Source organism: Capra hircus, chromosome 19 (genome assembly GCF_001704415.2).
Source record: "Capra hircus breed San Clemente chromosome 19, ASM170441v1, whole genome shotgun sequence".
Classification (NCBI taxonomy): domain Eukaryota; kingdom Metazoa; phylum Chordata; class Mammalia; order Artiodactyla; family Bovidae; genus Capra; species Capra hircus.
In genome coordinates, this window is record NC_030826.1 from 24268865 (window position 1) to 24295259 (window position 26395).

General features: G+C 43.9%; 1 protein-coding gene across 1 annotated transcript; it reads right to left on the reverse strand.

The window, feature by feature from the left end:
* NCBP3 (nuclear cap binding subunit 3) lies at window positions 1-25431 on the reverse strand. Its single transcript, XM_018064428.1, has 13 exons — window positions 25255-25431; window positions 23226-23291; window positions 21246-21351; window positions 13658-13783; window positions 11442-11570; window positions 11151-11227; window positions 10302-10410; window positions 7615-7714; window positions 7182-7285; window positions 5064-5352; window positions 3461-3615; window positions 1967-2128; window positions 1-1137 (listed from the first exon to the last, which is right to left on the reverse strand). The coding sequence occupies exons 1-13, from the start codon at window positions 25429-25431 to the stop codon at window positions 902-904; spliced, it is 1836 nt and encodes a 611-aa protein (XP_017919917.1). The 3' UTR covers window positions 1-901.

Sequence of the window (26395 nt, forward strand, 5' to 3'; positions counted from 1 at the left end):
TCTTCCAAAGTATATAATATATATTTAACAGCACATAAGAAGACACCACTTGAGCTTCCCTGGAGGCCAACAGGAAGTATTTTCACATATAAAAATTAAAAATTTAAACTTTCAAATCATCAGTATTTTTTAAACATAATACAGACTTACAAATTGTTCAACATTAACCCATGACCCCACCCCTAGCACGAAAATCCACCCCAAATCCAGAAGTCACAGTTTTTTGTTCCTAAAAACCCCACAGCACTGAACTTGATCTTCACTTCAAGCTGATTGCTAACGAGGCTCCTGACAGAGATCCCCGGGGAGGAACGAAGGGCGGTTGGCGCTGCAGCTCTGATCTACCCGGGCGGCACGGCTGCACCTCTGAGGTCAGGTCCATGTGAGTCAGCCCCCACACTAGGATCCTGGAAGGGTGAGCTGGCAGCTTCCCTAGTCTTTTCCTCTCGAAGGCTGTCCGATAAGCACCTGGGAATTGACTTTTCTTGGAAAAAGGGTGCTGGTAAAGCTGTCAGGGCCAAGGCAATAGTGAGAAGTTCAGTTCTCTGCTCTTTGGATGAACTGTGTAAAACTTTTCTCTTAAAAGACACAATGTTAAAAATATTAAGAAAAAAATGTCTACAAAATCTGGAGGGCTGCCGTTTCCTCAATGGGTGAAGCTTGTGGGGTGGTGGGAAAAGAATCAAGGGCCCAGAATTGTAACTCTGCAGCAAAAAGATTAGATGGATGCCCTTCAAAACAGGTCACGTTTCCTAAGATGTCTTGCTGAAGTAGCAAGAGCTGAGGGTGACTGCATGAGCAAGAGGGGAGGGGCGCCAACTCCCAAGGAGGGGTCCTACTGTGCGCCCCGCCCTACGCAAGACTGTCAGGTTTCAGGGCGGCCGCCTCGGCCCCCAGGGCATCAGGACTCAGCGTCTGAGCCAGAGCTGCTTTCCCGACTGACTTCGATCTGGAGAGATGGCAAGTTATCTAAGCGGCTCTTCTTTTGGCGAGACTGTTCTTTCTCCTTAATCAGCGCCCCCCATGCCCTCTGCAGCTCCGAGTCGTCTTCCTCTGTGCCCGGCGCCCTGTGATCCCCTTTCTTCGGGTTCTTTTCTTTGGTCTTGGGTGCAGATCCTAAGCGAGTCCATAAGCTACCTGTGTGGGTGAGAAGGCATTTCAGCTCTGGCAGTCGATGCTGAGCAAGAGGGGCACTGCAATGCCTCACGTGCAGGGAACACTGGGGGTGGGGGGTTCTGGGGCACTTGCAAAGAGGGAGCAACCCTGGGCACGTCCTCTCAGTTCCCTGCCGGCAGACAGGGAACTGGACCCCCTGGGAGATTCTCCCAGCTCGGGGACACGCCCCCCCAAAAACCGCCACACCAGACACATCAGAATGAGCTGGGAGGCTGCCTGTGCTCCCTCTGCCCCTGTCTGCTGAGACAACCGCCTGTGCACAACTTCCTTCCGTCAGGAGTGGGCCATTCCCAGGCCATCCCCACCTACAGCATGCTGCAAATTCATGGACCTGCGACCCTGTCAACTTTTGAGATTCTGCCCACTCTCTGTTCACTTTCTAAAGTGTATTTGACAATAGACAAATACATAGACTTTCATAGGATAGCCACACAATCAGACAGTTAGAAATTTTATTTCTAAAGGCTATAATTTATATGGAAAAATGATCATGATAAAATGCTATATGAAAAAAGTACGAGATGTATACGGGCACAGGCTGGAATAGCAGGGAACTGAAAAGTATTTGTGTTAGACATCAAGACTCAGGGGTGAGTCTTGTTTCCTGCTTTCCTTGTTTTCCACACTGTTACCATTATTATTACGGTGATGATCGTAATGGAAGAGGGAAAAATAATGTATTTTTCTCCTGTGCCACTTCTGTCCTTGTATTAACCAAGTATTTCCACGCTGCACCCATGGTCTCTACTCTTACCCAGTTCCCTCCCCATCAGTTCCCACTGTTACCAACCTGACTTCTTCTCTCGAGTATCAGAGTAGAGGCCTTTAACATCCTGCCTGGGAACACCCAGCCTACTATGTACATCAGAAAAGGGCTCCCTCCGAACAACTGGATTACTACTGAAAGTCTTTTCCGGAGAATATGGTCTTTTTCCCAATCGCTGGCGTATATCTAGAAAAAGAAAAAAGCACTGCTGTGACCATGTAACTATACTTTGTCATCTGTACTGCCAACCTGACATCTCCCCGATTAAGGACATGGGGCCCAGCACTACCAAGCGTCTAAAAGCCTTCCCTCTATACAGCCTGGATTCTCCCAGGAAAATTCAAGTGAGAATGCACAGGGGCTCGCAGCAGGGGTGGGGGAAACCTTAGCTGACTGCTCCAGAAAGGAATTTTTGAGGCAGAATTGTCTTTTTTCTTCTTCTTTAAACAGTAGAATCAAGAGCAAATAATTAACAGTGCAGCTAATGAGAAACACTGTAAGCTCCCTGAGGGCAGAAGCCCCATTCTTTGAACATATAAGAAGCTAGTCAATAAAGACTATTACATTGAACAATAAAGGTAATGAGACTGACAAAAAGCAAAGGACCAAGGGAAGCGGTCCCAAATCAAATCTGCTTTTCCTCCAACTCCTCCAGAATCTGCCAGTCCTCTGGAGCTCTTTCTCACAATAACAGCAGCAACACAAATACTCACGAGCAAGTCCCTGTGCCGGGCCTTCTCCCACCTCGCTCTGCTCTCTGAGAACAGCGACCCCATCTTTCAGCCCCCCAGGCCTGAGCCCCATGGCTTCTTTCCCTTTCCTCCCAGTGCTGAGTCTTCCTCCTTTACAAGGCTGGACATTTTCATCAGAAGATCAGGTTGCTTCCCACCGCAAAGAACTCGGTTTGCTGACTGAGATCCTGGTTCCTCTCCGAGGCCTCGCTCCACTGCCCCCTGCTCTGAGACGCCTCCCACAGCAGGCTGTTCCCCAAAAGACCCACTCCCCTCTTTGCTCCCTCAGCCCACTGCTCATAGTGCCTACCGGACCACTCACTCTCTTCAGCTCCAGGCGGATCACCTGAGCATGTGCCCTCATGCTGTTCCATCGGAGTCTATGATGAGCTGGCATCCCCTGCGAAGACTCATGACACCCCCGGTGCCTAGCCTGGGCACACAGCAGGTACGGCCTGCTATGTATGTGTCTGCACATATAAACTCACCAGTTCAAATTCTTAACCATGTATACATTACTTCTACCTAATTTCTATTACCCTTAGGTATACCAATGACATACAGAGTAAAATCACTGTTGGGACAAAAATATCAAAAGCTAATATTGCAAAAATCTGATTAAATTTTATGCCCTCAAGTTCCAGTGCCTAACCCAAAATTTAGAAGTGATGAATCAGGACAATTAAACTGGTCCCCAGATGACAGTGTTTTATTCAAGAACCTCCCCTGTCCGCTTTGCTTTCTGGGACTCAGGATAGAGCCCAGAAACACAACTGAACAACAATACCTGTTTTAGTACTGCTGCCAGCTGGCCGTGGACGTGTGTGCTGACGTTTTTCATCTAACAAATGTCTGACATCTGCAAATTTCTCAGCTGGCAATTTGTTACCAATTCGGTTTTTTATATTGCTTGTGGATAAAGTATCTGCCCTCATGGAGTTCCTTAAAAAAGAGAGGTGGGGGTACAGTAAAGCAACTTGAACTGTTAGACAACACTCACACAACAATCTCACACACTGTGGAAAAAACAGTTGAAGAAACCCAATCTAATATGGCCAACATTCACTTAATGACACCATACACCATAGTTATTTGCTCACAAAAGTCACGACCGGCTTGCCAAAGAGGCCAGTTGGGGTGAGCAGCTCCCCAAGTTTTCCGGGGTGGTTTCCACACGCAGTATCTGGGAGCAATCACAGAGCACATAACCATGCCTGCCCTTCTCCTGGGACACAGGCCTACGTAGAGGCCTGCGAAGGATTGATGGCCTCTGCTTCTCCGGCCTGTGAACTGGTTGTAGTCAAGATATAAGATAGCCTACAACCCCTTTCTTTAAAGGGAAGACCTCTCCCACTGTGTCAGGGCAAGGGCATTATTCTGGCAGCATCTGCCATTGGAAAGTTCTCTAAAAACTAAGGATGTGAACAAAGCCATACAAATCAACCAGCTTTAAGATTCTTGTTCCCTTTTCCCAAACACACCATCAGGAATTCTTAAGAGAGCACCCCAGCCTCCAGCCCTCTGAGACATGCCTATGCTCTCTGTCTTCAGGAATCTGCTCAGCCCCACTAGTTATCAAAGAATGCATATTAAAACAGCTGTACTTCTTTGTCCATGAATAGCAAAAATCACAATGATAATACCTAAGGTTGGTGAATATCTAGGTAACAGGTGGTAATGTGAGCGGGTAAAATCTTTGAGGAAGGAAATTTAGCCATACCACATTTTAAGGCATGTGCACAGTTTTGCACAGTGACTGGAATGTATCTAGTTAGTCCAACAGTAAGAAAACAGAAATCTAGGGAATTCTCTGGTGGTCCAGTGGCTAGGACTCTATGCTTTCACTGCTGAGGGCCCAAGCTCAATCCCTGGTCAGGGAACTAGGATCCTTCAAGCTGCAGGGTGTGGACAAAAAAAAAAAGAAATCTACATGTCCAACAGGAAGGGATTGGTTCAACAAATGATAACACCTGGAAACAAGGGACTACATACAGTTGAAAAAAGAGCAAATGTCTACACTATATTAAATGGAAAAAGCGTATTTCAAAACAATATAAACAGTATAACTTAATATTTGTATTTCCCCATATGTTATATATACACATAAAGCTGACAATAAAGTTATTCACCCAACTGCAAACAGTCACTCTCTTAGGGGAGCATGAGATTACAGGTGACTTCACCTTCTGTATCATTCATAATTTTTATAACAAGAATCACTTCTTGTTCATTAAGAGGAAAAGCCAGATGCTTTTACTCAAATTCTATAAAGGGTTGAAATTAGAACCAATAAAGTGATTATAAAATTAAGAGGTACTAAGAAGAAGTTAGCAATTAGATTTCAATCAAATTAAAAGCTAGCAGTGATAAAAAGAAAAGAATAGTTTTACCTGATATTTTTCAGCTGAGATTCCACCTCATCAGCATACATGGTCATTTTCATGCTTTTCTTTGGTGAAGGAGTGGAGATCATCTTCAGCTCTAGGTCATAGTCCATTTCGTCGGAGTCTGAGCTGCTGGCACTGGACCGCCTGGATGTGCTCCGCTCCCGGGCCTGCTTGAGGGCCGGGAGCTCCTCGTGGTACTCCACCACCACTCTGTCGTCGGCATCCATGTCCTGCTCCTCCTCCTCCTCTTCTTCTTCCTCTTCAATAGGTTCCTCAGGAACATTCACCAGTCCTAAGGAATTTAACCGAAAATCATTATTAGTATAAGCCCGAACACTAACACCTGATTTTCTGTTCTACATCAGTGACCTTTTTAGAAGATGAGAGTCCCATCCCAAGAGTTTACTGGAGCACTGGCTCTAACAGTGCTGATCTGGTGACCATTCTGACCCCTACAACACATGAACATCTAGGTAAAGGATGGCCTAGCAGCCTGATGCAATTTTATAAAGTTTTCTAAAATACAGACCCTCATCATTATTCACCAATTCTAGATTTATGAATCTGCCAATTTTATTTGTAATTCCACAACCAACACCCATGGCACTTCTGCGGTCATTTGTGGACATGCACAGGAGCAGCAAAAAACTGAGACACCAGCCATGCAAGTCCCCAGGTGCAGGGACACAAGGTCTGTCCTGCCTTTCTGCTGCAGCTCTCAAATACTGCACACGAGTGTGCTTCTTGCAGCCCATGAGCACCACTTTCTAACACCTTCGTGATTTTTATTGATGATTTCCCTGTTACAAACAGCCTCCGAGCATAATATCAAGGCTGTCTAGCGTTCCTAAACACAAGGCGGCTGTGATATGCCTTATGGAGAAAACACATGTGTGAGACAAATTTTGGGTGTGAGTTCCAGGGCTGCTGCCCTTGAGTTCAACGTTAATGAATCAACATGTATTAAATAAGGTGTCCTTAATCTGAAACATATATCAAATTAAGGTTCTATATTCATCAGTTAACAAAAAGTATCATTAAGAGTCTCTGAATGGTTTTCAATGATCACGTGACTTTACAGAACATAACCGCCGTAAATAATGAAACGTACCTTTAAAGGTCATGGAAAAATGCTTATAAATGGAAGAAGCACAATATAAAATATATGTCCACAACAGTTATATTTATTGTGAAAAGAGACAAATAAGAAAAATGTAAAATGAAATCAGTTCTTATCTTTTTGCTTTTTAATTTCTTTGACATGAATACTAAGATTATATGATAAAAATATCTTTAACTGAAACTGGAAAAGCTTAACTGTCTAACAGAAAAGTATGTGCAATAAGATGTAGATTTTAAAATATCCAAGTTTGGACATTCACATTAAATTAAAATGTATAGATTTCACCTCTCCCTGTCCCTACTACAAAGATAAAAGTGTATGCCTGTTATTCTGTGTTTGTATGCTGACTTGGCTGGTTCTACAGAGCGTGTAGATTTTCACAGATCAGTTTCAACATAAAAACAAATCTCTATAAAACATAATGAAAATGGTTCTTTAAGAATAAGCACCAAAAGAAAGAAAGGGGGGAAGAAAGGGAGATTTGAAGGGTGGGAAGGTGGGAGCCCCGGGGAGACAGAGGAACAGAAAAAGAAGAAAAGAAAAAAGACAGAAGGAAAAAAAAAATGAAACCCACGTTGTATCCCACTTCACCGCGGCATTCACGTGCACAAGCCAATGAGCAGAGAGTACCAGACACAGCAGCTTATTTTCATCATCAGACAAAAGGACAATAAAATCAACTCGTCTAACAAAATAATTAAAAATTTTTTTCATGCAGCTTGTTATTAATTAGGAAAATTAGATTCCTTAGGAAAAGTTTTAATTTTTCCTACATTTTGCCTTTATTGTTAGAATAGCTTTTATAAAACCATTTGACCTCTTTGTATGGGCAAATTCAAATTAACTGTGACTTGACTTACTTTCCTATATGTTGGCAGAGGGTGAGGGCAAGGAAGAGAGGATGAGAAAGTTTGGAACCTTAAAGGACTGTATTAAGGATAAAAATGTCATTTCGGGAGCCAAATATGTGTCTACCCAAGAGCTGAGCAGGCAACTACCGGAATGTCGGTGTTTATAGGACGTCAGGCCAACGTCGTCCCCAATCAGGGCTCTCTTCTTAATAACATCCCGCTGAATGCGACGGGAATGGTATCTCCGCTTCCTGCAACATCGCCAAAATAAGCACAGAATCAAAAACCAAGAGGAAGGGCCTCAACGTCCACTAGTTAGTGTCAATTACACCCTGACGCGACGTTAGGTGCCGACACAGAGACATGTCGCATGAAACCGAAACTCAGTGTTCTCACACCATTTACCACAGTTAAAAGCCCTGAGCTCTTTCTTCTTGTCTGCCTTCACGTCCATCCACACAGGGTGTTGACAGTCCACTGCAGAATACCCACTGAAGAATACCAACTAATGGAGATCGCTGAAGGATTATGAAAAGCTTAAGTACTATATAAACTGTTGTATTTAAGGTTTTGGACTCACCAAGAGTTACTGAGGATTCCTTTCATGCCTCCGTAATTTGGATTCCCATATTTCATGTAATACTGACTTCTTCTTGCTGCTCCAAGTTCCTTTTTGTCATCTAAAAATTAATTACAACAGTTACCAAGGACTCCCTATGAGTGTGAAGGCAATGTTAAATGGGTTTGAACAAACAAAAAGAATGTTTTTCATAGCTGGGATCAGATCAGCACACTCTGCCTACAGAAGAGAAAGATGCACTATGACCACTCTGAGTCCTCCTAAAGCAGTGCAGTGTCGAGAGGGCGGGGCAAAACTCAGAGACAAACGAGGTTAAGCTGCTGTCGGGGCGCTGACTTCAAAGAGAAAATACCAGGAACAATAACAACAACAACCACAACACAATTCCCAAGCAGCATAAGAGAATGTAGGCTATCACCAGTGTTCAGGAATCAAAAAGGCTTTTTAGAAGAGGTGGCATTTTCATTGCCCCCCGAAAGATGATATTCATTTCTGAATGACAACATGCCAATAACACAGAATCAGGGTCCAAGAAACAGGTTATAAATGGGTCCATGTATTTGGTAAACCATGCACTCAAATAAGCAAAAGGAGAAAAGATCCCATTTATCAAGGTAAAATGCCAGTTAGCAGGAAGAAAAGGTGGTCAATGAACACATATATTTTCACAATATAAAGGCCTCTGACAACTCCCTGGGCACTCACTAACTACAAAAGATGAATACCGATGTGAATGTGCCCAGTGCTACAGGTAAACCTCGTGGCATAAGTCAGAATGTGCGCCCCACAAAAAACACGCCCACCAGCTCCTTGGAGCAATGGCTGGTTCCAGATCTGGGGCTAGGAAAGCACAAGTTGAGACTGGCAAACCAAGATGGCTCCTTGTGCCATAATAGCAGGGAGGTACTCAAAGAATCGGGCAGGCGCGTCAGAGAACAGTGTGAAGAGGCCCTACTGATTAGATCCAAAATAATCTGTGAGTCAAAATAATGACAGAAGAGGTGATAGCCCATTGAAGAAAACTCCACAAATCTGAACTAATATAAACAAGTAAATGCATTAAAAAAAAAAACAGGTAAATACATCAATAAATGGGTAAAAAGGGAAAGCTCTTCCTTACAGTTAAGCGCCAACTGGTAAATGAGAGTTAAAAAGTCATCAATGGATCTAAAGTATGGCAATCTGAGGAGGAACAGGCTATTTACATAGCCTCAAAGCATCTCTCCACAAACCTGCAAATTATAAATGGAAAAAGAGTAACTTTACAGTGAGAAACCTGGCGGCTGTTACCTTAACCAGGAGATAATGGTTAACATCCCCAGGAAGGGGACAAATAAATACAATGTGCCTCCTGGTGCGTGATGTTACACACTGAAAATGACACCACTTCCATGGTATAAAACGCACAACAAGAATTTAATTAGAAGGAGACATCAAACAAACCAAAACTAAGGGGCCGCTTACAAAATAATGAGCCTGTTCTCTTTAAAAATGTCTCAGTCAAGCAAAGCTAAGCGGAGGAGCAGCTCCATGTTCAGGGACACTGAGGGGACACGGCAGACTGAAACGCCCAGTCCAGGAGAGGGTCCTAGTGTAGCAGGGAAGGAGTACAAAGAATAACCCAAATTTATTTGACAATCACCATCGTCGCTATCTTCATCATCATCAAAGACTGCCAACATACTGCACTCAGTGTGTGCCAGGCAGTTTTACTATACACAGCGGGGGTACTGGTAAAATCTGAACACAGACTATGAATCGGGTAGTAGAATGGCACTAATGTTAACTTTCCTGATTTTGATGACTATGTGTAAAACAAAGTCCTTGTTCTTCAAAAATACTTACTGAAGTATTCAGGGGTGAAGGGTTGTCATTTCCAATTAACTCTCAATTGACTCAAAACCACTCCCCTCACATTACTAATGCATATCAAAATCACTATGCATAAAAGGCCTTATGAATTATTAATAGGCTTTTAATTTAATTCTTCTGAGAATTAGAGCTGAAAGGTACTATTAGCAATGTCTAGGAAGACACTGCCATGATACATGAAATTTTTAAAAATTTTCATAGTTCAGATGATAAATTGGCCAAAAAGCATATGGGACAAACCAGCTTTAATAGAAAATAATTTTAGCCAGATATCACAAAAGTATACAAATAGCTATTATCCACTTTCAGTGTCTGAAATTCCAACTCAGGCAGCAAGTCATCGATTTTGTTAAGTGTAGAATGTTACAGTTTGAAGGATTTTTGAGATTACTTGGTCTAAGTTCCAATTCAAAAGAGAAAGCATCACTTAATAAAAATCACTTCATTAAAAATAAAAGTCAGGGGCTTCCCCGGTGGCTCAGTGGTAAAGAATCCGCCTGCCAACACAGAAGATATGGTTTAGATTCCTGATACAGGAAGATCCCACATGCCAAGGGAACAACTGAGCCCCTGCACCACAACTAACTGAGCCTGTGCTCTAGAGCCCAGAAGCCACGACCACTGAGCCACACACCACAGCTACTGAAGCCTGGGCACCCTAGAGCTCACGCTTCGCAACATGAGAAGCCACCGCAATGAGGAACCCCCCGTGGCCAAAACTAGAGACAAGCCTGGGCAGCAAGGAAGACCCAGCACAACCAAAAATAAACAAATAAAATTACTTTTTTAAAAAGTCAATACCAATTACCATTTACCTTTTGTAGCAAATCTCATGAATAACCTATTTCCTTTAGCAAGTTTGTTAGCTGGACGAAGATCGTTTCTTAGCAGAGACTCTTCTTCTACCTGCGACAACGTGTCCAACTTAAGAAAAAAAGAGCATTTTCGATATAAAAATTAAAGCCTTTTCTCATGTTCATTCAGTAGCAAAGATACCATGGATTAAGAAAGCAATCTACTTATAATAAAACCCATAAGCATCACAGCGCCAGTTCCTCTGCAGAATGTCTAAGTCAGAGGTCTTCCCTGACCACCTTGTCTAAAAGAATCGTCTGCATCATTCTCTATCCGCTTACCCTTCTTTACTTTTCTTCATAGCACTCATCACTTCCTGACATTACATTACATATCTGCGTATCTGTGTATTGTCTGTCTTCCCCACTAGAATGTAGGCTCCAACAGGGCAAGGACTTTGTTTTGCTTGACGCTATATCCCCAGCACCTAGAATTTGGTATATAGTAGGCACTTAATAAATAATTTAAAAATGAATACACGTTAATATTTCCAACAATAGTACATATGCCATCAGGAGATACACCGTTACTTGCTATTCCTTAATTTTACCGATTAGATAGCACTGCAAAGTCTTTCTCAATAAAACCATTTCCTTTCATGCAGAAGTGTGAGTACTAAGATCTCAAGATGAATCATTACACCCACAAGAACTTAAAAGGCCAAGAGCCTGGGCCCCCCTCAGGAGGTGCAATGGTGCAAGTCAGCGGAAGAACACAATGTCCCATCCTAAGCCTTTAAGGCTCAGGTATCAAGGCTGTAGGCAGCTGTTTACAGTGAAAGCTCACAAACACCTGTGCCCTCTACTGACCTCTACATCACTTGAGTTCTCATCTTCAACTTCTCCTTCTTCAGCCTCATCATCATCAGAACTGTCTTCCTGCTTGTCTAAAACGGAATGTGAGGGACAAGATGAATCTTCACTCCATCTCACACACATTAAAAGTCTAACACTGTCTCCTCCTCTTTATTAATGATCCAAAGCATCATAGCTTGTTTCGGAAATAACTGGCAATGAGATACTACGTTAACACTGCACAGAAATTCAAACTGCAAAGAATAGGACCTTCAGCCCCAAAGTTCCTCCTCTGTCATCAGTTACCTTTTTTACTTTTCTCAGATGACTTGTCCTCATTGGCATCCTTGCTTCTTATCTTATCCAGGGCTGGCAGAGAACTCATATTGATAAGGGCTCTTGTGGCCGTCATTTCATCCAACCAAACCACATTACCTAAAATAAAATGTAAAACAACACGTCGCATCCAAGCGATTAAGTTTCTTGACAGCAGAGACTACATTATATTCATTGCTACAGTATCATTCAGCTACGGACTGGCATCAATAAATGTACAGACCAACCAATGAAAGAAGTATAGAACCTAGTAGTAAAAACTTCTTTAGTAAGATTAACCTAGAGAAGTATTCCAAACTGGGTCCCACAAAATAATGGTCAAGTACTCCATGAAAATAAGTTCTATACATTAAAAGTGCCTGGCATACAGTAAGTGTTATAAGTAAGTGCTAGTAGTTTCTGATGATGAAGATGATGATGAAAATGTCAAATAAAAGTCCTTCATCCTTTATTCTTCTGCCCCTCACATGGAAGCCCTCTGCTCTTCCTTGTCATCCAGACATGCTAAATGATGTTCCCCTACTGTACAGTGCGGGTGATGAGGGCACCCATGGCATATAAAGACTGGAGGAATGACAGCCACTTGGCTTTGCAGCAACCAATTTATTTTGCTCCTGTAAGAGAATTTAGCAAGAAAAAGGTCTTGAGAAGATCAACTTTAAAGCAGCATTTCTCAAACTTAAGTTGCCCCTGTATCTCAGTTTGGGAAATGAAGGTCTAAAGATTCTCATTTTTTGTTAATAATATGCTACATTGTTGCTGCTGTTATTTAGTCACTAAACTGTATCTGAATTTTTTGTGACCCCATGGACTGTCACCTGCCAGGCTCCTCTGTCCATGGGATTTCCCAGGCAAGAATATTGGAGTGGGTTGCTATTTTCTTCCCCAGGGGATCTTCCTGACTCGAGGGATCAAACCTGGGTCCCTTGCACTGGCAGGTAGATTCTTTACCACTGAGTCACCAGGGAAGCCCAATATGCTACATGATCCTGAGCAAGTAATTCCCCTCCTCTTTCCTGATGCACAACATGAGGGAGTGAGCTGGATGACACTAAGGGGCCCTCTAACACTGCTTAGATAGACAGTTATAATTAGTTAAATCAGGTGTTAGCAAATCCAGCCCATGACCCATTATTCATTCATTCATCCATCTTCCATCCATTTATCTACTTATATTTGTACTTTATTTATTCAGTTATAAGTAACATACAATAAACTACACACCTGCCACCTGTTTTTGCAAACAAAGTTTTACAGAAAACAGCCAGGCTCATTCAATTATATGGTCTATGGCTGTTCATGCTACAATGGCAGAGCTGGGTAGATTCCAGAGACTAGATATGGTCTGCAAAGCTTCCAATATCTTTCATCCAGTCTTTTATTTTTATTAAAAAAAAAAAAGAAAAAAAGGTTTGCCAACCCCTGATCTGGATGGTCTAAGTTAAGCAAACAGAAAAAAGAATAAAAGTCTTTTAACTCTGTCAGTCATGTTTCTTCTTTCGGTGATTTAACATCTAAAAAAAGCAGCCAGAAAAACTGGGAAAACCAGGTCAGCACGCTGGCAGAAAGTGAAGCCAGACTAGAAGCGAGTCAGGACCAGAAGCCAGCAGAGTGGGTACCGAAGGTCAGGCTAGACTTGAAGTAGGGACGGAAGTCAGAAATCACAGTTAGCTCACAAGCGGAACAGCCCCAGATTAGGACCAGCAGATGAAGCTCAAGAGAACAGAGGCCAGAGCAAGCAGAGGTGAGAGGTCTGGTACAGCGCCAGAGGGTTCTGGTCTAGTTCCAGGTCAGAGACAGCACTCTGAAAAGCTGCTGCAATGACAAGGCTGAAAGCCCTGAAAAGGCAGCCCCAAGTCTATGCGGCTGGACTCACGCCTTTGCTGGGAAACTGTGGGTGTCAGGAGAGGTCTCAATTGTGTACCTGGATTCAGATGCCAGCAACCAACCTCCCAGAGGCCTGACCACCACCTCTGAGCTGCCTCAGAACACTTATGGAAAATGATGTGGCAGGATGGCTAATGTACAAGGACTCTGGTTCTCATCAGTGGGAAATTTTTCTCTCCTGGGCTGAAGGCAGAGATTAGACATAGTCTGGCCACAATCATTCACCATTTGAGATGGCAAGAATTCTTTTTAAATCATATACAAAAGCATATTCAACAGAACACTTTGGGGGTACTTACAGGAGGTATCATCCAACCACTCGATGTGAGCTGGAGGATATTCTTTAAAATAGGAAAAGACATCCTGGGTGCTCATCTCATCTACTCCGCAAATGTAGATTGTCTCCAGTCTCACTTTGGGGATTGCTAGGAAAACAGGACACAGAAAAGATGAGAGAATTTCCCACCTGCTGCTGCACAGCCCACCAGTACCCCTTTATAACAGTTCAGATAATGATTTTAAAGAGAAACGCACTGGGACTTCCCCAGCAGTCCAGTGGTTAGGACTCTGTGCTTCTACTGCAGGGGGGTACAGGTCCCATCCCTGGCCAGGGAACTAAGATCCCCCATGTCACATGGCAAAAAAAAAAACGAATATGCTGAAAGAGATGACAATTATTTCAAGAGAAAATAAGACTTGACAGCAAGGCAACCTTTAAGTTTTTATCACACAACAAGAGCATTAAACAAATGACTTAATTCAGAACGGGCTTATTAGGCTGAGAAAGATTAAACAGGTGGTGCTCATAATATACACGATACCTTCTCCTCAAAATGACCTGTAGTAATTAAAGGAATATCAAATGCAACAGGATTATACACTGAACTTGATAAACTGACTCTAACATTTTTTAAAGGTATGTCAAAGAGAAATGCGTGTTAGTCCAGACAGTTCTGAAAAGAAGAGACACTGCCCTCGGATGTCAAGCAAAGTCTGAAACTGAAGTAAAGAAATCCTACAAACCAGTAGGAAAATGACAGTCCCAAACAGAAATGGGCAAAGGACAGGAGCAGGCAGTTCACACAGAAAGAAAGAGGAAAGGCCGATAAACACGTCAAGAGATGGCTGGCCTTACTACTAATCAGGAAAATCCACCTTAAGATTATCAGTTTCCACTGACCAGATGTTTAACTTAAGTGTTTTAGCATCGGTTAGTGGCAGAATGAGCCACTGCCTCTGCTGGTGGAAGTGTGCACTAGCACAGCCACTCTGAAGGGCCAATCAGAGTACCTATTACAAGTGAATTAATAGGCTTAGGAATTCTCTTCAATATCTGTCCTAACACATGGGTTCACAGAGTGGCTCACACAAAGATGTTCGTTGCAGCACTATCTTAATAACCCAGTAGCTATCAAAGTAATAAATTATGGCTTATCCATATCAAACGAATCATGGTTTATCCATAGGATAGTCACAGGACAGTAAGCAAGCAGTTAAAAACAGAGATAATTTATCACATACCATGGAAAGATTCTAAGACACATTACTGAGTGAAAAAAAAGATGCAGAAAAATACATACATTAAAAAAACATAAATATCACCGTATAGTTTCTAAAGGTATATATTTATTTACACAAATAAAAAGGCTGGAATAATTCTGTCCACACTGATAATAGCTCTTACCTCTAGGAAGGAAGAAAGGTTGAAGGCTGTGGTCAAAAGGAACCCCAGCATTACCAGAACTGTGTGTTAACTTTTTTAGTAAACACTTGAAGCACATTACTTAATCTTCTTAGTTGTGAAATATATATGCAAATACATCAACAAAGAAAAGATATTTTTAAAAATACCTTAGATCCACCACCTAGCTTTATGCTTAAATTCTTAAAACAATGTGAGGCAAATAAAACGTTACATATAATACCAGGACCTGTGTAAGCTCTCTGTATCCCTTCTCTCCCCGGCTTCCCCGAAGCAGTTCTGTCAAGAATTCAACATCCAAGACTCCTAAGGATGCTTTTGTATGTCATATATTTTATTTAAAACAAATCCAAAATACATGTGAACACTTCCAGATAAAAATTCCCTTTTTTGTGTGTCATTCTGAAGAGTAAAAGATCGGTTTAATGGGAGCCATTCAGTGTGGCCAGAATAAATTGGGTAAGTATCTTTCTGCCAACTCAGATTCATGAAAACAGATACATCAAGATTTATGAATCCTAGCACTAATCCTTATCAGTGCCCAGCAGTACAACAATGAGCAGAAGGGCTTCTCTGGTGATCCAGGAGCTAAGACTCCACACTCCCAATGCAGGGGGGAAGGACTGATTCCTGGGCAGGGAATTAGATCCGACATGCCTCAGTAAGAGTTTGCATGGTGCAACTAACACCTGGAATAGTCAAACAAATACATATATAAATATTAAAAAAAAAAAAAAAAAGGAAACATAAGCAGAGACCCAAATGAGATGGAAGCCACATTGGCCACGCAGAGTGACTCTAACATGCAGGGTGGGAAACTGAAGGGGTAGCCCAGGGAACTTTCTCAGTTCTTCAAACTAAGTGCCATGATTTTGGAAGAAAAAAATCCTATGAGAAGTAAAGAGCTGGTTCTGAAGAAGGTAACAAACAACAAGGAGAGCTCCCGGTGAAGGCAGAGGAAACAGACTACGGAGCAAGAGAAAAAAATATTGAAGATGCTGATACAAAGAAGGATTTAATCATATGTGAGACAAGCTCAAGATACGATGGAAGCCTGCCAAAGCAGAATGTCAACACTTCGTCACCTTGCTGACAATGTCACTGCTTAAAATAAAACAAAGCAACAAAGACAGCACCTAGATTTAGGCCCAGCTGATGAGCAAGGACTAACTGCTGAGGTGGCAGTAAACAGATGAACTGGGGAATGAGAACTGGGTATTTACCGAGTGCTGACTACAAGCAAGGGGGTAAGGGAACCATCTTCCCTTCCAACAGGGAAGATCCCAATTACTGACAGGTAGCGGTACACAAAGGGCTCTATGGTGGCTCAGACAGTCAAGAATCTGCCTGCAGTACGGGAGTCCTGAATTCGATCCCTGGGTTGGGAAGATCCCCTGGAGGAGGGCATGTGGCAACCCACCCAGTATTCTTGCCTGGGGAATTCCCATGGACAGAAGAGCCTGGCAGGCTATATCCGTGGGGTCACAAAGAGTCAGACATGACTGAGCAACTAAGCACAGTACACAAAACTCAAGTTTTTAGGAAAGCAGATTTCTGAAAATCCAAAGAAGTAGTAGTCAGTCCAAGCCTAAGATCAGAAGGATCAAAAAACCTGGAAGACACTAAATACAGTAACTCAGAGTATGAGAGGTGATCCCAAGAAAAGAGAAAGCAGCAAAGCTTAGCTGAGCATGACTTGCCAAAGAACACATATGGGAGACGGATAAAGGGCAAATTAACAAATATAAGAGAATAGATGTAAGAATCTGAAAAACTGTGTCAGGCTCTGAAGCAACACAAAGTGCCGATGACAGACTGTCACATGAAGAGAAAGAAAGCAGTGTGACTACAAGGGGAAACAAAAATAAAGTCCACACTCAGAAGAGATTAGAAGGAAACCCGCAAAATGCTGACAGTGACTGGGTTGGGGTGGCAGACTGTGCGCAACCTCTCTTCTTGCTTCATTCTCCAGACGTTCTTTGGTGGACATGAACTGTCTGTCTAACATCTAAAGAAGAAAAGGTTATGGTCCAGAGCCAACAGGCTCAACAAAAACGCTGATGGTTGGTTTTATTTACAAGTGTTTGGAGCGACACTGCTTTGGGAAGATGATGCAGGAAAAAGGGCAGGACTGATCAATTTTGCTCAGTACTAACGGACAGCAGCACCTATCATTAAGTAAGAACCAAAACCCAAGACAGGTGACAAGGGCTTTAGAAATAGTTTTTTTTTTTTTAATCTTTTGGCCTTGTCCTGTGGCATATGGGATCTTAGTTCCCTGAGGAGGGATCGAACCCACGCTCCCTGCACTGGCAACACAGTCTTAATCGCTGGACTGACAGGGAAGCCCCCAAGGAATAGTTTTAATAGATTCAAACCATCTAGTTTAGAGTTATACCCTATTATACTGACTAAAACACGAAGCAGTGATTTCACAATCGGGTAATAATCTCTACGATTACTGCAAGGAAGGAGCAAGGTACCTTAAACTTTAAGGACTGATCCCATACTGACTTTCATAAAAGAAGAAAAGAGAAATTCCCAAACAGATCAAAAAGACTGTCACTCTCAGAAATGTTTAAAATACAGCTTAGACAGAATCTCTGATCCCTTAAGAAACCAAGTCTTTCCCATAGGAAATGATAAGCCAAGCAGCAAGCCAGCTGACCTCTTCTCTTTTTTGACTGGATTAGCAGGCCAAGAAATTCAAAGAAGACCACAGATGGTGTTCTACCTCAAGTTTATTAAGGCACGTAAGCTAGATCCCCACGGCAATAAAATGGAGACGGGCCAGAAAACAGAATAAGACTATCATTCATGGATCTGTGTGTCATGGCATGACATGGGATTATCCTGTTAGACGTCTACCAACAACTGGATGAACATGCAGAAGCCATACCAAAGGGGGGAGCGTAGCTAAAATGTTGAAGGGCAGAATTAAAACGAACGTAACTCCACAGGTGGAAACGGAGTCTTGAAATCACGATGGAACTTAATCAGGACAAATAAAAAGGCAAGTTTTTTAAGGACACAATGAGAAAGACTCTTTCAACAGGTGCAGTTCCTGGGGGAAAGAACTGGTGCTCTGGTTGGCTAGAAGGTGACTACTACAAAGTGGCCAGGACAGACACCATGGTCAGAGAGAGTCCTGCCAAGCACTCCACAAATCCAAGCAAATCTGGAATCTGCACCTCACCTGGTGAAGCACAGCAAGAAACTGAGCACGCTCTAAAGGAGGGAGACCACAAAGCCTTGTCACTTGAGAGAGTCCAGGGCACAGGCTGTCCATTCCTTCACCTGCAGAGTTACTGTGTGAATGAGGAAATGACTTAATGTTCTTCTAAGAGTTATGCAGTAACTAACAGATAGAAATTACTAGAAAGCAATTTCTTTTCAACATGAAGATGTATCCAAAAACAAGACTGACCGCTTCATAAATAGCTCTCATGCCACCACTAAGAACTGTTCACGCAGAGGCCACAGACCATTGGGAACTTTGCCTAAAGGCCTGCACCACAGGGCCAGAAATGGAACCCAGATGACTCTTAAGGTCCCTTCCAACCATGAGGGCATTGACCTTGGAGATAAAAAGATCCAAGCTGCTTAACACCCAGTCACTCAAGAGTAGCAGGTCATTCAGTACAGACTGGTCTAGCACACTGCATCCCTGAAACAAGCAGAGACGTCAGGAACACAGGCTTCAGTCAGACCAGCCTTCTAAGTCAGCCTTGCTACTTACTCCCTGTGGGACCTTGGGCAAGTTTCTCAACCTCTCAGCATCTTCCTTTCCCCACCAGTAAAACAGAAATGATAAAACTTTCCCTGCAATGGTTGCTGAAAGGGTACATTAACCACACAGCAGAGTGACTGCCACGTGGGGAGCACTTATAGAATGGTATATTTCATCACTGTTGATGTTAATAAGAAGAAATAACCCGGTACCTTACTGTGGCTGCAGGAATCGAGATGTTTATTCCAATGTCCCCATTCTCACAAGAGGCTGGGCCACTTAAATGGCTGTCTGGAAGATGGAGAATGCCAGATAATAATAATAACTAACATTTACTATGTGCCAGGCACCACTCTAGGAATCCTAACATTTTGTTAGAACCTCCCAACAACCCTGTAAGAACTAAGTTAACCTGACTTTCCAGATGAAGATACTGAGGTTCTTAGAGGCTAAATAACTTGCCTAAGATAACAGAGTTAGAAGGTGACAAGTCAAGATTTGAATACAGACAGTCAGGTTTCAGAATCCATGCTCTTAGGGTACAGTTAACCCCGACTTTACAACAGAATTACCAGGGGAGATGAAAAAATAGTAACTCTGAGATTTATCCAAACCTACCCCCTACTCTAAATCAATCTGTGAAAGGCAGCAGGGTTCTCTGGAGTTCAAGAACACAGTCTGAAGCCATGCTGCCTTCTGGGCCGAAAACAGGTTGTAATGAGCCACTGATAGTTTAGGGAGATCTACGGTCTTTTATGAGTGTCTTCAGAATCATGAGATCAAGACTGTTTTTCAAAAAGCATTTTTTTTTTAATTAAAATTTAACCCCAAAAGAAGAGGTCCTATTCAGGAGGGTGTCATATTCCCATTCTATGAACAAAGAAAATGAAACCTAAAAAGGTTCACTAACTCCCCCACATTCACTAAAGAACTGAGACTGGATCCCAGGAGGGCTCTGGGCTCAGAAGAGCCCCAGCACAGGTGGGAAGAGAGACTGACGAGGGTAATTAGGGATGCTGCAGAGGGCATGACATCTGAACCAGACAAAGTGAGGGACAAGGAAAGACAAATCAGCAGGGTGACAGGCATGAACGAGATCAGAGGCAAGATGTCACATGGAACGCGCCCAGGACTAGAAGTAAACAGGCGTGGTGTGAAACCACGGTGCGTCCAAGGTGGGGCTGTAGGAGAGGCCTCGGACATCTGTGTGGGTCCAGTGTGCGGGCACATGAACGACCAGCTGCACAGCTGGCCCTGGCCTTCACAGGACTTTTCCTGAAACAGACAACCACTCGAGCAGAGGCCTGGAAACCTAGCCTGCGAGGCAAGCAAGGTCATGTTTCCAAATTGAACACGATGCAGAATAAAAACAGTGAAGTAGCATCCAGAGTTGAGCTACTCTGACCACTGGGAAGGACCGAGGAGGCCTGGGTCTCTGCTATCATGTCATACATTGCAAGGCAACAGAGCAAAACAGTTAAAAGCAAGGCTTTAGGGTCAGAGAAATCTGAGTTCTAATCCTGACTCCACTTTTACTAGTTGTATAAACCTGCGCATGTATTTAATTTCTTTGAGCCTGTTTCCTTCTTTGTAAACTAGGGATAAAAATATATTCCTCGAGGGGTTGTTGTGAGAAATGAGTACGAAACAAATATGTAATGTGCTAATTAACACAGCGCCTCATAAGAGAGCAAGTTCCCAACAAATAGTAGCTACTCTTTCATTCATTCAACATGTTTTTATCAAATAGGCAAACCTAGAGAAACTCATACAGCAGAGCACAGACCTTTAACGTGCCTTCAGATGGCTGCCTATTAAAGCCCTTCGCCAAGTCTCCAATTTGCAAATACAACAAAGGCAGATCATTTGCATTTACGGAATAATAAACATGGCTGTGAACTCACGAAAAGGGAAGCAATAATTTTCCCTTCTATTTATAAACTGTCTTCAAAATCTGGGGTAGGTTATCATATTTAAGAATTCAGGGTGAGTTTCAGGAAGCAAAACACTTAACCTTAATAAAACACAAAAATAAAGTAAAATCACAAACCTGGATCAACAGAAGTATTAACGGTATCCCTCACCAATCTGACTCCTCTAAAAGAGTCTCACTGCGATACACTCCTGCTACATTCAAAGGCAAAGAAAAGTGAACACTTCTACAATAAAGCGGAAAATGAGTAAGAGTCCCACAGAGCCACAGTTCTAATTGCCGATCTGCCACCAACTCCATGAGGTTCTCTGGGGCTCCTTAGACAGTCTCCTGAAGTCCTGACACAGCCAAAAGAATACACACACACACACACATACACAAAACACTGAGACACAGCTAACGCAGCTCATCACTAATAGGCCACCTCAGAAGTGGCGAATTCACAAGTTCCACGTGAGGTGAGGCCAGAAGCACAAGGCTGTGCAAGGAAACTGCGGAAAACTCCCCCCAAACACCCTGTACCTTTCTTCATCATGTCTCGGTCCAAGGCTACATTTCTTTGGGCAAGATTTACTTCTGATCGAAAATGGAAGCGCTTGGCTCGCTGCTCCTTCTTTTCAATCGCTTCCTAGAAGGTGCAGAAAAAAAGCCAAAGAAGTGAAATGCGGAGGAGAGTTAAATCACAAACATCACGTGATACACCGGCGACAAGCAACTCAGAAGGTATGAACAGCACTGTGCCTTGCCTCATTGTTGCAATGAGCAGGGTATCGGCAATGGCTGGCAGAGTGGGCGCTGGCAGTGCTGCAATCTGTCATCATCTCGAGGACGACTCAGTGCCTATCAATGTATCTGTGCAGAAACCGGGGCATAAAAAAGCTAGAATGTTTGCCAGGGGCACTTCAGCTGGTAAGGGGCAGATCTTCTCAGCGCTATTTCTAGAAGCCCCACCACCGCCCCCATTTCACATCGTCTGTGTGCATGGTAATCACACCTATCACGTTATGTCTGCCTGAGCAGTCCACTCCCTAAAGCTTTTTTTGTGTTTAAAAATAACACTGAAGCCAAGAAACTCTCTCCTCTATTGCTAAACTTGCGTCCACAGAACTGCCAGTTTTCATCTTGAAGTGAAAAGAAGCACTGATGCTTTCTGAAAAACCAAATAATCAGCTTCCTAATTTTTTTTTTTTCCCCAAGAGCTAAAATATACCGAGGTCCAACTGTGGGTTTCTGATAGCTTTTTGGAACCTTCACTAATTGTATATTGACTTTGCCACACTAATTGAAGGTCTGACTATAGAAAGCTTCTGGGGATTGGTAAGGCAGCAACACTTCTGTTATTTCCCAATAGTTATGTTAATTTTCTCCACTGAAGTCTTCCCACTGGAAACAACTAGTTTACCTTCCTTTGGTAACAACCAAAGTACCAATTCTTGGCTACCACCCTTTCCACTATATATTTGTTTCAAATAATGGTAAATTGTGTAGGCTTAAGAACAGGACTGCATACTGCTTTTTCAGTTTCAGTAAGAAAACACCTTCACTTCATTCTATTTTCCTGTCAAAAAAGATGATCAGTTCTTTCTTTTTACCTTTAAGCAATTTGAGACAGATTGAGACCCAGATAAAACACAAAAAAATAAGCAAGACATACTTATTTTTATTTTTGCTTTCATACATCCAATATAGTAACACCGTGTTATTTATTCAGAGTTTTAATTCAACTCTTCAAATGGCACACATTAAAATCAGAAAGAATGTTTAAGCTGAATATCAACACCAATTAAAGCAACAAATAAGTACTGATTGTAAGGAAAATAATGTCTGGTTCTGTGAAGAGCTGCAATGAAGCTGGTAATCTAGTAACAGCTATCACCAGATAAAAGGCAATACTCCCAGGCAGTGAAAACAATTCAGTCCACTTGGCCTTCAAAGCTTAGCCACATAGTCATGAAAGGCTATTTTTCTAGGCCTCAATCAGTGAGGAATAAAGACATTTACTAAAGCCTACTATGTGCCAGACACTTTTATGCTTTGCTTCATTTAAAGTGGAAACACTTTACACATTTTTTAAAAAATGGATAGGGACATCCACCTGCCAATGCAGGGGACCCAGGTTCTACTCCTGGCCAGGGAACCAAGATCCCACATGCTGCGGGGCAACTAAGCCTGTGCTCGGCAACAGAAGATCCCACGTGCCACAACTAAGACACGACACAGCCAAATAAATATGTATGTAAAAGGAACACACAGAACTTTTTCTTGGACATGGTTAGGCACAGGCGTCTAGTGATTTTATCTTCTCATGGATTCAAGAACACACAAATGCTGCCTGAATGTTCTCAGGCATCATTGTGAAACACAAAATATAAACTTAAAAAGGCTTAATCCAACAACAAAAAAAGGTGGTAAAGAATAACTGCTGTTCTTCAAGTCCTAGGGACTTGCTCATTAAGTTCAACCGCTTCTCAAAATGAATAAATGAATCATGGTGTATCTTACCTTGGAGGTGACATCAATTCCGGTGATGAAGCTGCCAGCCTTGTTTTCATATCTTCTGCTTGTGTCCTAACACCAAGGGGATGGGTGAGAAATGCTAACAGGCAACTGAGGACAAGCACACGATAAACAACAGCCTGACAACCCATTCCTTCTGGATAGTCTTCTTTTCAGCAATCTGTTCCCTACCCTGACAACCCTTTATTATGAGGAAGCCTGTCCCAGTGACTCCATGGTAGCAATCAACCACTCTACCAAGAAGCTTTTTCTAAATCAGAGCCTGCCTGTCCACAACCTAAAGTAATTCCATCTACGGAAGGTATCCGTGTAAATGAAAACCCAAAGGCATTCGTGAGAAATATCCATGATGAGGTACAGTCACTCATCTCCCTGGCTCAGACTGGACAAATTCATTGTGCCAGGCCACCAGATGGGGCACAAGTCTTCACTGAAATGCAGAAAGTCCAGGCTCACCTCGACCTTCTGGGGGAAACACTACACTGTGCAATGAAACAGGATGAGACTCGGCAGCCGGGGGACTCAAATCACAGCTCTAAGCTTCGCTGGTTACAAGACACTGTACAAGCCCCCTGGCTTCTCTGGACCTAGGTTTCTTCTGCGGCATCTGCCTACCTTTCTGACCTCTTTTACTGCTCTCCCACTTGTGCTACAGAACTTTCTGTTCCTCCAATAAAACAATCTTGTTCCCATCTCAGAGCCTCTGGGTTTACTAAGTTGCCCCTGCTGGGAACAAACTCTTCCAGATCTGCACATGGCTGGCTCCTTTCTGTCACTTAGGGTCCAGCTGAAATGTCACTATCTCAGAGGACTTTCCTGGTGATCCTGTGGCATTCTGCTTCCTGCTCTCCACAGCTTCCCTCTGCACTCTTCCACCCCATTAACGTGTTTTATTCTCTCCACAGCATTCACCACTGTGGGAAATTATTGGTTAACTTGTGGCCCCCAACTGGAACATAAACTCCAGGACAGAGTCTGACCTTGATCTTGATCAAGTGGCTAGGACTGTGCCTGCCACAAAGTGTTAGGGATACAACAGAACACGTCCAACGGAATGAATGAAGGGATGACAACATCTACTTCTCAACTTCCTTGATATTTAAATGATAACATGTAAACCACTATGTTAACTGTTGTTGCCAGAGTCATTATAATTTACAATCTGTAGTGCTCCTACATTTTTAAAAAACCTTCTTCCATGATTTCAGTTGAAAATCAACACTTGCAGACATGTGGCAAAAAAGTGGACCAGGTCAGATGAGAAATTAAGTACCAATACACAAGAAGAGCCACGCAGGCCTGAGACCAGCCCTAAGAACATCAGGCCACCAAACCACAAGCAAAACACCTCTCCTCATCCTACTGTGACAGAAGAGAGGGACCAAGGACCACTGCTGGCTCGCTGATGTTCTGATTCCCCGAAGGGTGAGATGCTGGAGGCACGGTGTAGCAGTGGAGGCGCGCGGGGACGAGATGACCCGCAGGTCACAACAGAAACACTGAGTTTCTGCAGCTGACAAGCCCAGCCCTCCCGAGGGAAACCGCGGGTGCTCTGGTTAACAAACGCCAGCTAAACCGGAGCAGGATGCCCGCGCCCCGCTCCCCGACAGTTCCTCTGGGCCGCTCCAGGTTGTGTCCCCGCCCGGGGGGGGGGGCTCCCTCTTTATCTCAAACCGCACCCCCCAGACAAGCCCTAACCCTCCTCACTAGTCCTCTTGCACAGAGCGGCTCGGAGGGGCAGCGAAAGGGGTGTCCTCAGCTACTACCCCAATCTCTCCGACCCCTCCTCCTCAAGCCCCCTTAACACCCATTTCCGGGCGTCCTTTCTCTCGCTCCTCCGACTCTGCTCCAGTCTGGCGCCCCCGCCCCCCGGGCGCTCGCCCCGGTGCCCCCCTCCCCAGACTTCCCCCCCTCCCCAGACTTCCCCCCGCCCCGGCCGCCTCCCCTTCCGGCTCGCTCGAGCGCGGGACACTCGCTCTGCGACCTCCTCCTCGCCCCCGCCCCCCGCCCGTACCGGGATCAGTTCTTTCAGCGAGCGCCGAACCGGCACGACCTCTAGTTCGCCCTCCTCCACCTCCATGGGCTCCGGTTCGCCTCGGTCCAAACCCGCTTCAGGCGACGGGAGCCCCAAGGCCGGCCCCGCCGGGGCCTCCGCCTTCACCGACACTCGCAGGCCCCGTACGGCCGCCATCGCCTCCCGCCGGCCGCACCACTGAGAGCCCGCCCGGCACACTGCGGGCTAGAGCGTCGCTGCTACTGGCCACGGAGCAGCCGCCGCTACCTAGAGCGTCACCTTCTGCGGCCAGAAAGCCTTCTTAGGCGCTGGCGTCCCCTGGTGGCAGGAGGGACGCGGGGCCGGTTGGAGCTGTGTCTGGTGAAGAAGAGGCGGGACCGACTGGAAAACCGGGGCAGGGCCTGATGGAGGGAACGGTGCCTGGGCAAATAGATGGGGGAAAATTGGAAACAGTGACAGGTTTTATTTTCTTGGGCTGCAAAATCACTGCGGATTGTGACTGCAGCCACGAAATTAAAAGACGCTTGCTCCTTGGAAGAAAAGCTATGACAAACCTAAACAGGTATTAAAAAGCAGAGACATCACTTTGCCGACAAAGGTCCATCTAGTCAAAGTTACGGTTTTTCCATTAGTCATGTATGGATGTGAGAGTTGGACTATAAAGAAGGCTGAGCGCCAAAGAAGTGATGCTTTTGAACTGTGGTGCTGAAGAAGACTCTTGAGAGTCCCTTGGACTGCATGGAGATCAAACCAGTCAATCCTAAAAGAAATCAACCCTGAATATTCATTGGAAAGACTGATGCTGAAGCTGAAACTTCAATACTTTGGCCACCTGATGCGAAGAGCCGACTCATTAGAAAAGACCATGATGCTGGGAAAGGTTGAAGGCAGGAGGAGAAGGGGATGACAGAGGATGAGATGGTTGGATGGCATCACCAACTCAGTGGACATGAGTTTGAGCAAGCTCCAGGAGACGGTGAAGGACAGGGAAGCCTGGCATGCTGCAGTCCATGGGTTCACAAAGAATCAGACACAACTGATCGACTGAACAACAAAAACGATTATGTAACCTCTCCCTACTCACCAGGGAAGGGGGCACAGTTCTTGAGGTGCTCGCCTACTGTGTCCCCCCTTTGGCTGG